This window comes from Barbus barbus (genome assembly GCF_936440315.1).
Source record: "Barbus barbus genome assembly, chromosome: 31".
Classification (NCBI taxonomy): Eukaryota; Metazoa; Chordata; class Actinopteri; order Cypriniformes; family Cyprinidae; genus Barbus; species Barbus barbus.
In genome coordinates, this window is record NC_136759.1 from 8525118 (window position 1) to 8540318 (window position 15201).

The window sequence follows — 15201 nt, forward strand, 5'->3', positions numbered from 1 at the left end:
AACTCTCTGGGCTAAATGAGTAATTTGAGCCTATGCATTGTGCAGGACAAACTAATTATGTCATAATTTGTTAATACACTGCAACCCACATAACTACCACTTGAAAATTTGGACACAGCTGCTTGTTTTTTACATTTTGCAATAACAGCAAAAGTCATCCAAACTAGACAATTGGAACATAAGGAAATGTCTAGAGGTTGGAAAATGTTTTAAAAAAAAAACAGCTTATTTAAACCATTTATATTTGTCTGCTCTAATTCTAAGCATGTTAAGCATTTAGATCAAAAGGTTTGAAAGCTCATGTGAAACAAACTTAGATGTGCCAAATTTTTGACAGATACTCTAAATCGTCAGGGTTAAAAGTTACTCCTCCATGCAGCGAGTCAGAAAATTTACGCATGTCAGTCATCTAAATGAGGGACAGGATGTGTGCATGTGTATGTGCGGATATGTGTTTCTGATAACTTTTTCTGTGTGTGTGTGTGTGTGTGTGAGAGAGAGGAAGCACCTGCTTTGTGACACCTGGTCATTTTTGTTCAGGTTTACAACTTACCCCTGACCCCCTTCACACAAAATCAGACAAAACGCTTTAGGCAAAATCATCTGTGCAAGAACCTGCATCTGTGCCAACAGTACACACTCACTTTTCACTCACTATTCCATAACTTCCTAAAAATTCTGGCATTACTGACACACCTTCATGCCTTTCCAAACCTGTATGGCTTTCTATCTTTCTTAAGATATCTTGCTGTAGAAGTATTGTTTATTCTTAGTTCATATTTACTAATGTTGTTAACTAATGTTAACTAATGAACCTTATTGTAAAGTGTTACTAGTTCGTTTGAAAAATAGTAACATTCAACGGAAGAATTAATAGTTTTTTGGAAGAGATCTTTTCAGTGAGTCTTTTTATTACCATATAGTTAATTGGAGAAGTAGTGATGTTTGATTCAACAATCAATAGTTCTTGTGAGTCAGATCTTTTCAGAATCTTTTATGAGGGCTCATTGAAGAATTAGTGATGTCCAATTCAAAAATCAGGATCTTCGGAGTCAGATCTTTTCAGTGAGTCTTTCATGAGAGTTCATTAGAGAATTAATGATGTTTGATTTAACAATCAATCATTCTTTCATTTAAACCTTTTCAGTGAATCTTTCATGAGAGTTCACTGGAGAAGTAGAAGCTTGATTCAAGAATCAATAGTTCTTTGCACTCAATGACCTGGACTAAGCAGTAAACAGCTTAACAGAAGAAAAGATTATTAATAAACAGTGATTATTCAGGTAATTCCATCATAAAAAGCTACTGTGTGAAGTCTTATGGTGCTTTCACATCCTCTTTGAAGCTTAAAATCTTTAGTATTATTTGCAAAATCATGCAAAAACCAACTTTATTCAAAAATCTTTTGTATTTTATGGAAGAAAAGCATGTTTGGAGCAGCACAAAAGTGAATAAATAACAGAATTCTCATTTAGTTGGATTGTTTACATTAGAAATATGTCTGCATTCCTCTTCTCTTACGTAAAAGCAAGGACAGGCATCGATGCAGACGATGGTTTCTTATCTTCTCAGTGATTATACCTCACTATCTACCTTTTTGGCTCTCATTCCCTCTTCATTCTTCCTCTGTTCAGGGCTAGTGAAGGTATGATGGCAATCTCCATATATCTGCCCTCATAAGTAATGTTCTGTATCCATCTGTGCCTTTGCATTCTATCAGCCAAGCTCAGCCTGAGACGATGCCTGAAAGGAGGCCTTCTAGACAGATGAGGCAAACTACACACTCATCAATAACCTGGCAGGAAAGCACACAAATGATAACAGAATCCATTCCTGTTAACTAATCACTCCCAGTGAAACATCTATCAATCAAAAACTTATACCACCGTTCACCCGCAACACCCTTTTTTCTTGGATGGCTGGGGATGAAAGATCTTTAACCTTTTCCATAGATTTCTGGATCCCTTATGCCATCATAGCCCCTTTGGATCATATGACACTTTACTTCAAAGGCCATTCTATGTCAGTGAAATGAAAAGATGAGTGCATATAAAACATTGCTTCACTTGTTAAGATTTTTGTTTTGCATCAACACAGGACATCTTCATCAATATTTTGATCTCACAATCAAAAGTTGGTTGTCAATGGACTTATGCTAGGGTAGCAACTCAAATGTTCTTTTGATTTCAATAGACACTGATGTTAAAGGGCAGAGTCATTGCTATTACTTCAAGTGCAGGTTGTTGCTAATTGATATTTCCTTCTGGTTAATCTCAGTTGACTCGACTCATTATCATCACCAGCTTTCTCACCCCTAGTGTTATAGTTATAGACTGTTATAGTTCACCTGAAACTTCTCTCATCATTTTCTGACCCTCATGTAAATCGAAACTTGTTTGAAGATGGGTAAATGATGACGGTTTTCATCTCTTTAACATGTTGCTAAGCTAATGATGCAATACTCTAATAAACATAAAATGTCCAGCATATACATTTTAAGCTTTTACCACATCTATCTGAATTATGTAGGGGAAAAAGACATTTACTGACTCGGTCAGCAGTCTCATTTTAACATTCTCAAACCATTAAAGCCCTATTCGCACGGGATTAGTATTACCTGGTGACCTCCTAATAATTGCGGAGGTTGTCTGTGATCTTAATCCCGTGCGAATCGGCCATGTCTGTAATTTGTAAAGTAAAAATTCCCCCGCAAATGACCTACCATATTTCGCCGAACACCGAGGTCCTGTGATTATATTAGTCTCGTGCGAATCGGCATCTCTGTGATTTGGCGGGTCGTATATAATTTTTCAAGGTTTTTGTTTCCTGTGTGCCTTTTTATCCATCTTTCGCAAAGAATGGCGCTGCGATGGAGTGTTTGATAGTATTTTGGGTGCTGTCATATCGCTACACCATACATTTTGCATAAAGAGAAAGCTGAAAAGCTTTAATGTGTTACAAATAAATCAAGCATAAAGCTTGAGATATTATTTTAACCTGGTGAAATGTAAATGACACGGGGCACAAAACTATATTAGTTTCTTTTTTTTTTAATCCATCTAATTGGACCATAGAACGGGACTCTCAAAGCCTTGACATCCGGGTATCCGGGAGATAAGTCAGTAATTTCGAGTAAAATCACAGGCTTCGCTTATCCCGTGCGAATGCACCACACGAAATTCAGATGTGGGGGAGTAATTTCAAAATCACACATGGTCCCCAGATGATTCTAATCCCGTGCGAATAGGGCTTAAGACAACTTTATGAAGATAATACAAGATAATACTCACCCCCAAAGCTGTGTGCATCGTCATAAGTACCAATAAAAGCCTCCTGCAGGAAAATAAAAGAATGAGACATACTAAATAAGACATTAGTACTAATCACTACAAAGAACTTAGGTGGCTCTTTCAGGAAAATATACAGCACCATGGAAAAGTGTGGGGTGGGTATATTTCTTAAATACTTTTGAAAGAAGTCTCTTAGGATGCATTTATTTGGTGAAAAATACAGTAACAATGGTAGTATTGTGAAATAGTTTTACAATTCCAAAAAGCTGTTTTCAATTTTAATATATTTCAAAATATATTTTATTTCCGTAATGGCAAAGCTGAATTTCAGCATTATTACTCCAGTTTTCAGTGTCACATGATCCATCAGAAATCAATCTAATATGTCGATTTGCTGCTCAAGAAACATTTCTTATTAATAATGCTGAAAACAGTTGTGCTGCTTAATATTTTTTAGGAAACTTTTTTCAGGATTATTTAAAGGGGTCATTGAATGCCAATTTTGCACAAGTTGATATGATTCTTTAGGGTCTTAATTAAAAGCCTATAACCTACTTTGGTTAAAATTTCTCAATGGTAGCATAAAAAACACCTTTTTAACCTGTCAAAATCAGCTCTGTTTTCAGCAAGCCGTTTTTTAGTCCATGTTGCTTTAAATGCTAATGAGCTCTGCTGACCCCACCCCTCTCTTCCGTGCAGTGACGAGCAAACTGTGAACTTCAGCCACGAAACTGGCTAACTAGTACATTATTAGGAAAGGCGATTTGCAAAGATTCCTAAAAAAAACCCTTATACTCACTTCTTCTGTAAATGAAGCTGGATCACGAATGATTCGCACTAACATAAACGCATTTAGGCAGATCGGGGATCGGCGCATTCACTTCAAAGCGAATGTAAAGTTAATCCTCTGCGTCTTCAGCGGCTCAGATGTCGGGAGTAACTGATGACTGCTATATTCATTATTGCATCCAACAACAAAGCACCTCAATCGCTTAATCTGAGACATCTTGTCTTCCCCTGCACCGGAGTCGACACAATGGCGGTCGGACTGTTTACAGCACACTCAGTTCACTCAGGGCAGGTCTAAGGTAAGACGGCCTTGTCAATCAACTCTCGTGGGAGGGGCCTGTACCGAACTACGTCATTCTGACAGGAATCTCAGAACAGCCTGATTTGAGAAAGGGGATTTTAAAATAACCACTGGGTGGATTTTTATCATTATAAGATGGATGTGTACACACACTTCCGCCACACATTTATGTTCAAACAACTTGAAAAGTGAACTTTTCAACTGCATCCGATGACCCCTTTAAAATAGAACTATTTTATAGCATTAAAAATGTCTTTACAGTTACTTTTGATCAATTTAATGCATCCTTGCTGAAAAAAAGTATTAATTTCTTTAAAAAAAAATCTTATTGACCCCAAACTTTTGAATGGTATACGCAAGTTTCTATGTGACCTCCTTATAAAAGCAACATTATAACTATGCCAGGTGACAGCAAACATAAATCCTGAGGACAGTGTTTAAGATAAGATGTTTTTGATGAATACATAATTGTGTTATTGATGTAGGTATCTAATCAGCTGATTAGGATTTGTTTGATCTAAATGAATTATGATAAATGTCAAAAGATGATTGGAATATTAAGACAATAGGGACTCTTACAAGAGAAGAAGGCTAGTCGAGGTGATACGGCGGGGGCGTGTCATCTCAGCCACCAATCAGGGCATGTGCTACCTGTTGATATATGTATCCACTGCCTCAGAATGGTGTGGTCAGTGATGTAGGCCTAGCTATGGCTCCTGATGTCCCCACAGATAACTCATCCACCTGAGAGAAAAATAAAGAGATGGATGGATGGGAAAATCACTGCAAAATGTATGGATAAATAATGGTGTAACTGACAGTTAGGTAAAGGCAGACAGGTACATTTAGGTACTTGGGGTGGTTGCTAGGGTACCTAGGATTGTTGCTAGGGCCATTGCTAGGGTACTCGGGGTGGTTGCTAGGGTACCCAGGATGGTTGCTAGGGTACTCGGGGTGGTTGCTAGGGTACCCAGGATGGTTGCTAGGGTACTCGAGGTGGTTGCTAGGGCAGTTGCTAGGGTACCCAGGATTGCTAAGGTGTTGCTATGTGGTTGTTAGGGTAGATAATATTTCCTGTGGCTGACAATACGGTGGAGGTGGTGATGGGAGAAGAGGGGGTGAGAATGAAAGAGACCGGCTAAATCAATACAATAGATGGAGCTGGGACAAAGTTGATCTTTCCGGATGGCTTCATTTTCATGGTCAAGAACGACAAAGAATTTAAAGCGAACTCACTGACATGGACAATGGCCACACAAACTAGACACTAGACAGCATGACAAACAGGGGCATATCAAAGACATATTATATTATGACATTAAAATCATTAGAATTATAAGGATTTTAACACATTCATGGCTGAATTTACCATCAGTTGCACATCCAAGCCATAACATTTCTCATACTACTTTCTGACCTGATTTGACGATAAATGTTATTATTAATAACAAACAGTTATCGTACTGGTCAATATAATATTTCCATCTGTTTTGAAAACTACAGCTGATCTCTAAACTGTAAATAATGTCAAGTACAAAGAGTGCTATATCCCATCCCACTATCAATGGAAACCTACTGATGGATTTAAACATTTTGTGCATGAAAATAATGTGGTAATCAAATTTACTTATTTGAAATAATTGCTATACCATCCAATGCCACTCACATTTCATTCAAAATGTGGATGTTATAAATCAAATCAAACCGCTCACTCAGCTCTGTCGTTTAACATTCGTGATCAACATCACAAATCAAACTATTACAGATGTTAATTTCTGCTTTTCTACCTCAAAACTGTTATTTTCACCCAGAGACGCACAAATTCTGTCACCTCAGAAAGGTGGTGGTCAAGTATAGCTACATACAGTGATTTCAACCTGTAGCCTATTTAAGGGGAAACACTGCAGGCAAAAACACAGTTTTTTCATGCACCTGTCAAATTTGAGATTTTGGGCTTTTTGTTTTTTCATAAAGTATTTTTTCAGACTAGTGGAAAGAAAACATCCAAAAGACACTGTTAAGTGTTTCTTCTATAGCACTTTATCTATTTGTGTCAAAAGATTTCAATTACAATATATATTATTAAAGGCCGTTTTCTCAAAATGAGTTTTCTCTCCTACATCGAGCCATATATCCCCACTTCAGCAGCACTTACACACAACAAATATTCCTGTCTATATCCTGAAGGTTTTTACAGAGGGATTTGTTCATATATAATTTGCTTGATTATATACAACATTTTATTCCCCCCAAAATTGTGCATATGTATTGTTTTCTGTCTGTTCTAAGTATTTTCTGAATTATGGAGTGACAAAATGAGAAGTAAAAATTTTGACTCTAATATGTTAATAAAATTAAATAAGATTTTTTCATCCAGTGTTTAGATTTTTGTTCTAGAAATGTATGCAAATGAGCGCACATTTCATTAAATAATGCCTCATTTGCATATTTAAACCTAACATTTTAGAAAGCTTGTAATACAAAAAATGTCTGCAATTATCAATGTAATTAATCAACTAGGTAAGTTTTTTTTTACCCTATTCACCTGTAGTGTCTCGCCTTAATTTCTGCAATCCATGGCATTACATTTGACCACACGCTGCTGACAATAAGCTCTTTGACTCGTCGGTTTATATTTTTGACGACGCGCATTAAACAAAGCACGCCGTTAGGCAACATTTAAACGACATACACAAGTGCAAGACCTTTAATCAGACTACAACAAGCAAACTCCTCACCTGCTCCCGTAGTTTCCTGCGCCGCCGCGGCTTTACATTAACACGAAAAACACCAACTTTAACAGAAACGCGCAAAACTGATCCGGTAACAACTGCGCCTCTGTTTCCTGACGTCATGGGCTGTCCGAAGACAACGCAGGTAACGTTAGGGGCAGAATTGGACACACTTCCTCGAACCCCTGCCGATTTAATATTCGTGAGGATTCATTAACAGCCCAAAAAGTTTGAATCAGTTTCTAAAGTGCAAGTTTTATTTCTGAGATGGTCGCAGTTCTGCAGGTGGCACCGGAGGTAGTTTTGGAGATCTTGACTTCAGGACGCCCGAATAACGTCTGATTTTAGATTTTGGGGACCGGTGCAGATGAGAAGATGGATTCTTGCCTAATATTGCGAGGGACAGTTTTCGGGATGATGTTGCTGGGACTTCTTACTCCGGCACAAACTAAAGCGGTGAGTGTCGACTAAACAGTGTACTATTATTTCTCCATCATTTATTTATGAGTACGAATCATTTCAACGAAGGAAATAAAAAGTCATGTAAGCATGGAGAAAGACTGAATTATTTCATTTATAACTCAACTAGCTCTAGATTGTAATTAGCCTGGTTCATGACAAGGATGGGAATGTTAGAACACTGTAATGAATTATTATGAAAAATACAGTGTCTTAAACATTTGTTTTTTTAATTATGTGGGAGATTAAGCATTAAATTGAAGCATATAGGCTTTCAAACAACATTCAGTAAGCGCAAATGTTAGTTATTAAACTTTCGCGTCGAGAAGTTGCGTTTACTTGGGATGGTTTCCATAGCAACGGAAGACTACTCGAGTGCTTTTCATATCAGACGGTACATCATATTTTATTACACCTTTATTTATCTTAATTATATGACAAACGCTTTGTTTAGAAATGTCTTTTAGATTAGTTTGGTGCGTCAGAAGACCGTTCATATGCGCGAGACGAACTTGAACAAATTATGCCTTGGACCTTGAAATAAATAGGACTTGACTGTGTTCTTGAAATCATTCATAGGCTTTTTTATTTATTTATTTATTTTTTAAATAATTTATAGTCTACTGACACCAGTATTGTTATGTTAAGATGTTGTTGAAATGCAATAAATTAATAACAATAAAAATAAAAAAATATATTAGTTTCACTTGGCAAGTACCTGTATATTTTCCCCAGTTACCTTTTTTGGACGGAAAGTGGCTCAGTTTGTGCAGTTTCGACCAAGTTGCTATCTGATACCATAAGGTACCATTGTACTGGCACAGTACTTATTTGTAAGGGTATTTCTCAACATTACTGCAGACAAAGTCATTTGAATATTGTTTGTAATATTATATAGAATTTCCGCTATGCATTTAGCTATTTTAGTTGTGCAAATTATATATATAGGCTATATATCTTTTTTTTTTTCAATTTGTTCCCATGCATTTCCAAATTTCCCTCTACTTTTCTGTCCACTCTAGTATTAATATTAAGCTTGTTTTATAGACTTTGAGCACTATTGTTTTAATCTTTCTTTCTTTGTCTGTATGTTTCTGTGTATGAGAATGAGTGTGGGGTCAATATTATTCTATGTGAACATCTCTCTGTCGTTATCAGAAGCAGACATCTTTATGCAGGCTCTGTCTTGTCTTTCCTGTCCCTTATCCAGATACAGGTCTCTCATACCTCTGTCTCTCTCTCTCACGCCCTCTGCCTGTCTCTTTCATCTCCATCTCACCACAGTTATGCCACAGTTGAAGAATAAGCTTTGAATTTGATTATATTCACGTAGTGAAGATGAGCGTTTTTAGTATAGTTCACCCAAAAATGAAAATTCTGTCATCATTTACTCACCCTCAAGTAGTTCCAAACCTGTATAAATGTCTTTGTTCTGCCGAACACAAAGGAAGATATTTTGAAGAAAGTTTGTAACCAGGCTGTTTTGGGGCACCATTGACTTCCATTGTAGGAAAAAAAATACTATGGAAGTCAATGGTGCCCCAGAACTGCTCTGTTTCCCACATTCTTCAGAATATACTTTGAATATTCTTACTTTGTGATCAGCAGAACAAAGACATTCATACAGGTTTGGAACAACTTGAGGGTGAATAAATGATGACAGAATTTTCATTTTTGGGTGAGTTATCCCATTAAGCCTGTTATTTGTACTGTGTTTTGCTAGAGATTTAGGCCACGTGATTTGGGATTTCCATGATGTGTCAATTAGGTTGTCTCGCAGGAGAGAGTCTGTCAAAACATGATTCCTGCAGAATGTTTGTTCAAAGTAATACGGAGAAAGTCCAAGAGATTTTTTGTGGTGGGGTGAAAATGCAGGGAATAAACCGGGAAATGCCAAGAATGTTATGAAGTCACTAACCTCTGCATCAGCCCCAAGGGTGAAGATATCATGGAGGAGAGAAAGAAGAGCAGAGGGAAACACAAGAAGCTTGTCTCTTCTCTCCTCTCGTCTCTTCTCCACTGCTAAAACTTAATCCTGTATCCCGACTGTGACCTGTGTGTTTTTAGTCCCTGGATTCAGCTCATTGTCCAGCCTGCCTGTTGATTCAGAGTACCTCTATTCATATAAAGCCAGTAGGACCGACCATCGCCCACTGGGGGATTTACAGATGCAGTATGGACCCCGCCATGTTTATTTTTCTGCGTGTTTGACCAATCAGAAGGCCTGACTGAGCTCGCTGCAGGAAGTCAGAGTGGGAGTGATGTGTGTGTTTGATGGTTGTTGGGAAGATGCTGTCGATCAGACAGCAGTTCCAAACAATTTTGCCTGGAGCAGAATAAAACAGGTGACATCCTATAGACTTGAAGGAGGAAGCTGTGCTGAGACCAGAACAACAAAGAAACTTGGAAAGTGGTGTCTTTTGACTTTAGCCTGTAAGAAACCACCTAGCAATCATAAGTCTCTATATTCATACTATACATGTCAACCAGATACCGTACAAAAGTTTGGGGTCAGATTTTTATGTTTTTAAAAGAAGTCTCTTATTCTCACCAAGGCTGCATTTATGTCATAACATGCAGTACAAACAGTAATATTGTGAAAATATAATTAGAATTTAAAATAACTGTTTTCTGTTTAATATATTTTAATATAATTTATTCCTTTGATGCAAAGCAGAGTTTTATAATTGATTAATATAATTGATTAAAACATTCAGAAGAAACACATTTTTTGTGAAATATAAATATTGTGCAACATTTAAATTTTAAATGTCTTTACTGTCACTTTTGATAAGTTTTATCGATCCTTACTGAATAAAGACATTAATTTCTTAAAACAAAAGCCTTACTGACCCCAAGCTTTAGGAAGGTAGTGTATCTCATTCATATTTTAGCGGAAAAATCCAGTAGAATGGGTGTCTACTAATAGACATTCAATGACTTGTGTCTCATTTTACACCTGTTATGCATACTGACAGCATTTCCTGATAGGTTTTCATTGTGGTGTGTTCAGTGTAATTGTTTTCGTATTACTGTCAGTCAACTTCCAAGGGCATGTTAATACACAGTAGTGTTCCTGACGGTCAGCCCGTGAGTTTGACTAATTTTCTGTTGATACGAGAAGACATCTGGATGATGACTACAGGCTCTTCACAAGCAGATGAACATTAGCCTTATTATTTCAGACAGGTATCAGATAGATGCCAGATCATTTGCATACTGACACACAACACTCACAGTGTCTGTACGGTGTCAGTCTCGTGTAGCCAGACGTCTGAGGCTGAGACTAGTACGGTGTCAGCCTGAGCTTGTCTGTGTTCTGAGAGTCTAGGAGGGTGTTTATGAATATTTCCTATTCATCACTACCCTGCTTTAAATTTGGGCTTGGTTCAATTATTTTAAAACTAACACAAGCAGTTTGCAATACTCACATTTCACACTGTTTTTGTAGTCTAATTTTAATTCCATTCTTTCATTTCTTCTCTTCTCTTCTCTTCTCTTCTCTTCTCTTCTCTTCTCTTCTCTTCTCTTCTCTTCTCTTCTCTTCTCTTCTCTTCTCTTCTCTTCTCTTCTCTTCATCACTTTTCTTATCTTTTTTCCAGTTGTCTCGTCAAGTCTCATCTTGCCTCATCTCTAATGTAAATGAAATCATATTGGTGGGAATTTTGTACTTGATTTTAGCCACAAAAAATGATTTTACAAATGATTGATGAATGACGTTTCAATGTGAGACATGCTTTGTACAAATATTTTGAGTATGTTGGTGTGTGTGCTCGGTGTTTACCTGTCAGAACGTGACCGGACACCTGCATAGAGGCAGTGAATTTAAGCAAAAATAAACTCATTCTGCAGGGCCCTTTGAAGTGTCTTGAAGCCCCCAGCACATGTGCATCAGGACTTCTCAATAATCTTTAGATCTCTCAGTAGGCCACATATTTCATTACACATGCCTCTGTGTATTAAAGTCTGTGTCATGTCATATCTTATCTCCAGTGTCAGCTTATGATTATGAATCCATATAGGCAACAAACTTTGTTAAAAGTGATAGTTGTTATATGTATTGTACTTTAGTTTTAGTGTAGGTTTGGATTTTACTTACAAAAAAGTAGCATGCTTTTTAAACATGGTGCTGGCATTGTAGTATTGGGGTGGCACCATGATACAGTAATGCATGACATTTAAATATATACCATTCTGAATGATTGCAGTATTCAAATATCACGGTTTTAGCATATTTGCCACGGAGGTATCTAAATTAGCCAGTGCAAAGTATCATGCGTATTTATCAAAGTACCATGGAAGGGCCGACTGATAGCATCACTGTATCATGGTACCACCAGAACTTTTGTGTATGGATTGCAGAAATGGTACACCAGCATCTGGGTAAAAATGTGCAATGGGAGAAAGACAAAAACAGTTTATTTGTGATATTGAATCACAGCTGAATCCCTGTGATCAATGCGGATTCAGACAAGGAGTAACAACAATCATAGACATGATTATTGCAGAGATCTCTAAGGATGCAGGGTTTGACTGTGTGGTCAGAGAATGGGGTTTGAGGGGATCTAGTAGACTTGATCTTAAAGACTTCACCTTAAAAATTACAATTCTGTCAATGTCAATGTGAGTGGGGCCCAGGACCCCACATTCTTCAAAACATCTTCTTTTGTGTTCAACAGAACAAAGAAACTCCTACAGCTTTGGAACAACCTGAGTGTGGGTATATGATGATGGAATTTTCATTTTTAGGTGAACTATCCATTTAAGTCTTCCATAAGCCTAACATAAAGTTAATTTCAATAGAACTTTCAAGCAATGTTACAGTAACCACACAAGTAAAAAGTTAGAGCATGTATTTTTGCCTCAAGTTAAATAAATTCACTCAAACATCGCAAGATCATGTTGTGCTTTGTTGAAAGGTGGGCTCATTAACTGGAAAGTTATATAAAAAAAATCTCACTGTAACTCCAGTGATTGCATCCCAGATTACACAGATTGCTTTAGAAATCATTTACATATTGCTAGTAATGTCACCTTTCCGAAGAACAGTAACAGAAATGGATGAAAAGTCTTTCTGGTTTCCCACTTTGTCTTCTACCTTCATCTTCATCTCTCTCTCTTTCCTCAGGCAAATGCAGATCTGAATCTGACTCTGGTTTGTTGTGATGATATCTGTGCAATGTCACCTGGTTCAGAAGTTTCACAGAACAGGGACTACAGATCTATCATGACTGATAACACATACACATGCACACACACTCCCAGGGGTTCATACGGGCCTATGCATGCACCCATACACACAACACACATATAAATCACATATAATTGCACATCACATGTACAATTGAACTGAAATGGATTCCAAAGTGCTCCACTGAAGTCCCACATCCCTGTTTACAGGGTTTCCCCCTCCAGGCACATTAGTGTGCATATTGTAGCGTGGGTGTATGTCTCTCACTTTTCTGTTAGTGTTAACCCAAACAGATTTTCTATCATAGTCCATCTGATCGCAGTATGTTTGTATACAGACCCTTCTATTCATCAGAACGGCACATAGACGATGCACACAATACTAGACAGATAGATTCGGTTACAGAGAACAAGGTTTGCCCCAATGACAATAGTCTCACTGATCTGAGATCATCAGGAGACGTGTTTTGTCTTAGTGTCTTGAAGTGTGCATGAGAGAGACAAGTCCACCCTGTGTCTCTGAACTTTGATGTCAAATCGACAGTCTAGTCCTGTGGACAAACAAAATCTTCAAAGCTAAATTTTTTTTTTAGAATGATTTCTGAAGGATCAAGTGACATTGAAGTCTAAAATGCCATTTTGCCATCACAGGAATAAATAACATTTTTAAAAATAGTATAATTGAAAATAGTTATTTTAAATTTCACAATATTACTAAATAAAAATATTTCACAATATTGCTGTTTTATTATATTTTTCATCAAATAAATGCAGCCTTGGTGAGCACAAGAGACTTTCAAAAGCATTCTTTTTTTTTTTTAATGATTCCAAACTTTTGAATGATAGTGTACTGTGTATGAGTCAGTTGTAAAGTTTCAAAAATAAATGTAAAACATTTACAAGGCAGTTTAGATTAAATCATCTCATGAGACATAATATCAACTTCTGTTGTTGTCAAGGAAGAATAACTTTGCTATTCCAAAGACATAACTGTATGAATCTGTGATCTCAAATAGTGAGATGTGAGGCCATGAACTCATGCTTGTCGCTGTCATATCTTTTAATTTTGGAGTTCATCCGTAACAATGCATGTTCATGCAGAGAGCCAGTGAAACTCCCAGCATTGCTTTAAGCAATGGATTTTATGCATTTCTTGATTAGGTGATTTAATTTAAATTATGGGTGTCTGCTTGGGCACATCTCGTGCCTACAGTCAATTAACTCTGAAATCCTAATGATAAGATGCTACAAAACCACAGAGGACTAGAAGTTTTAATCAATATTTGTCCTTTTTTGGTGACTTTATTTTCTTATTAAGCATGAATAAGAATAAGCAGTAATGGTGTTATTTTGCTTGTGTTTTCTTCACAGGGGTGTTCTTGCAGTGTGAAATCAGGGTGCAACTGTCAAGGAATCAAAGGACAAAAGGTAATAGAACATGCAAACATACATAGTCATGTTCACACACAAATGATAATGTCATGTCACAAACATATTGCTTTGTGTTCAGATGTTCAGAACATCAGTAGAGCTAGTGTGAAAATATCTAGAGTTCCTCAAGTTAAACATGCAGGGGCATTCAGATTTATATCAAATGTAAATGCTGCCCACTTCTGGTGAATGTTTCTGGTGCAGAAGCGTTCATATTTGCCGCATAGTGAAATGATTTCAGATTTATTTATATAGTGCTTTTCACAAAACACATTGTTTCAAAGCAGCTAGAAAATCATGATAATATCTTAGTCATGCCTTATACTCGCATTTAGCAGTAAGAGCAGGGTGAGAAATATAGTTTCAATTTAAGTTTAAGGAATAGTTCATGCAAAAATGAAAATTTGCTGAATGTTTTTGTTTGTTTCTTCATTAGAACAGATTTGAAGAAATTTAGTCCAAACAGCTGATAAAAATATCACAATAATCCACAAGTATTCCACACGACTCCAATCCATCAATTAAAGTCTTGTGAAACGAATAAAAGTCCATAATCCACAATAATGCTTCCTCCAAGTGTTGTCATTGTTGTCCTCTCACAAAATCCACTGATTTATTTGTTTTGGGCTGTCTTCACTTATGAACGGTGCTTAATCTGTGCATATTTCTCTCCTGATTCAGACTAGATGACATTTTCACCATAAAAATTAATATTTTGAGTATTGGTACTTTAGCCGAAACCAAGGGCTTGAAATGAAAAACGTCTTAACAATGGATGTTTCTAACAAACATGCAGCCTTTCACGTCACAAGATGGTAACTGATGGACTGGAGTTGTGTGGATTACTTATGGATTATTGTGATGTTTTTATCAGCTATTGTTTGGAGACTTATTCTGACGGCACCCATTCATTGCAGAGGATCCATTGGTGAGCAAGTGATGTAATGTTATATTTCTCCAAATCTATTGGATAAAGAAACAAACTCATCCACACCTTTGATGGCCTGAG

The 15201-nt window shown here is 36.9% G+C and overlaps 2 protein-coding genes across 2 annotated transcripts in view; one reads left to right on the forward strand and one right to left on the reverse strand.

The window, feature by feature from the left end:
- Positions 1-7250, reverse strand: part of col4a4 (collagen, type IV, alpha 4) — a gene marked incomplete at its 3' end in the record, with an annotated part of 73570 nt that extends 66320 nt beyond the window's left edge. Inside the window, exons 1-3 of the mRNA XM_079387430.1 lie at positions 7119-7250; positions 4960-5124; positions 3291-3333 (exon numbers count right to left, since the gene is read on the reverse strand). Of these exons, the coding sequence (XP_079243556.1) occupies positions 3291-3333; positions 4960-5003 (87 nt within the window). The 5' untranslated portion in view covers positions 5004-5124; positions 7119-7250. The remainder of the gene's footprint in view (positions 1-3290; positions 3334-4959; positions 5125-7118) is intronic.
- Positions 7247-15201, forward strand: part of col4a3 (collagen, type IV, alpha 3) — a 30518-nt gene continuing 22563 nt past the window's right edge. The window contains exons 1-2 of the mRNA XM_079387432.1: positions 7247-7568; positions 14133-14189. Of these exons, the coding sequence (XP_079243558.1) occupies positions 7488-7568; positions 14133-14189 (138 nt within the window). The 5' untranslated portion in view covers positions 7247-7487. The remainder of the gene's footprint in view (positions 7569-14132; positions 14190-15201) is intronic.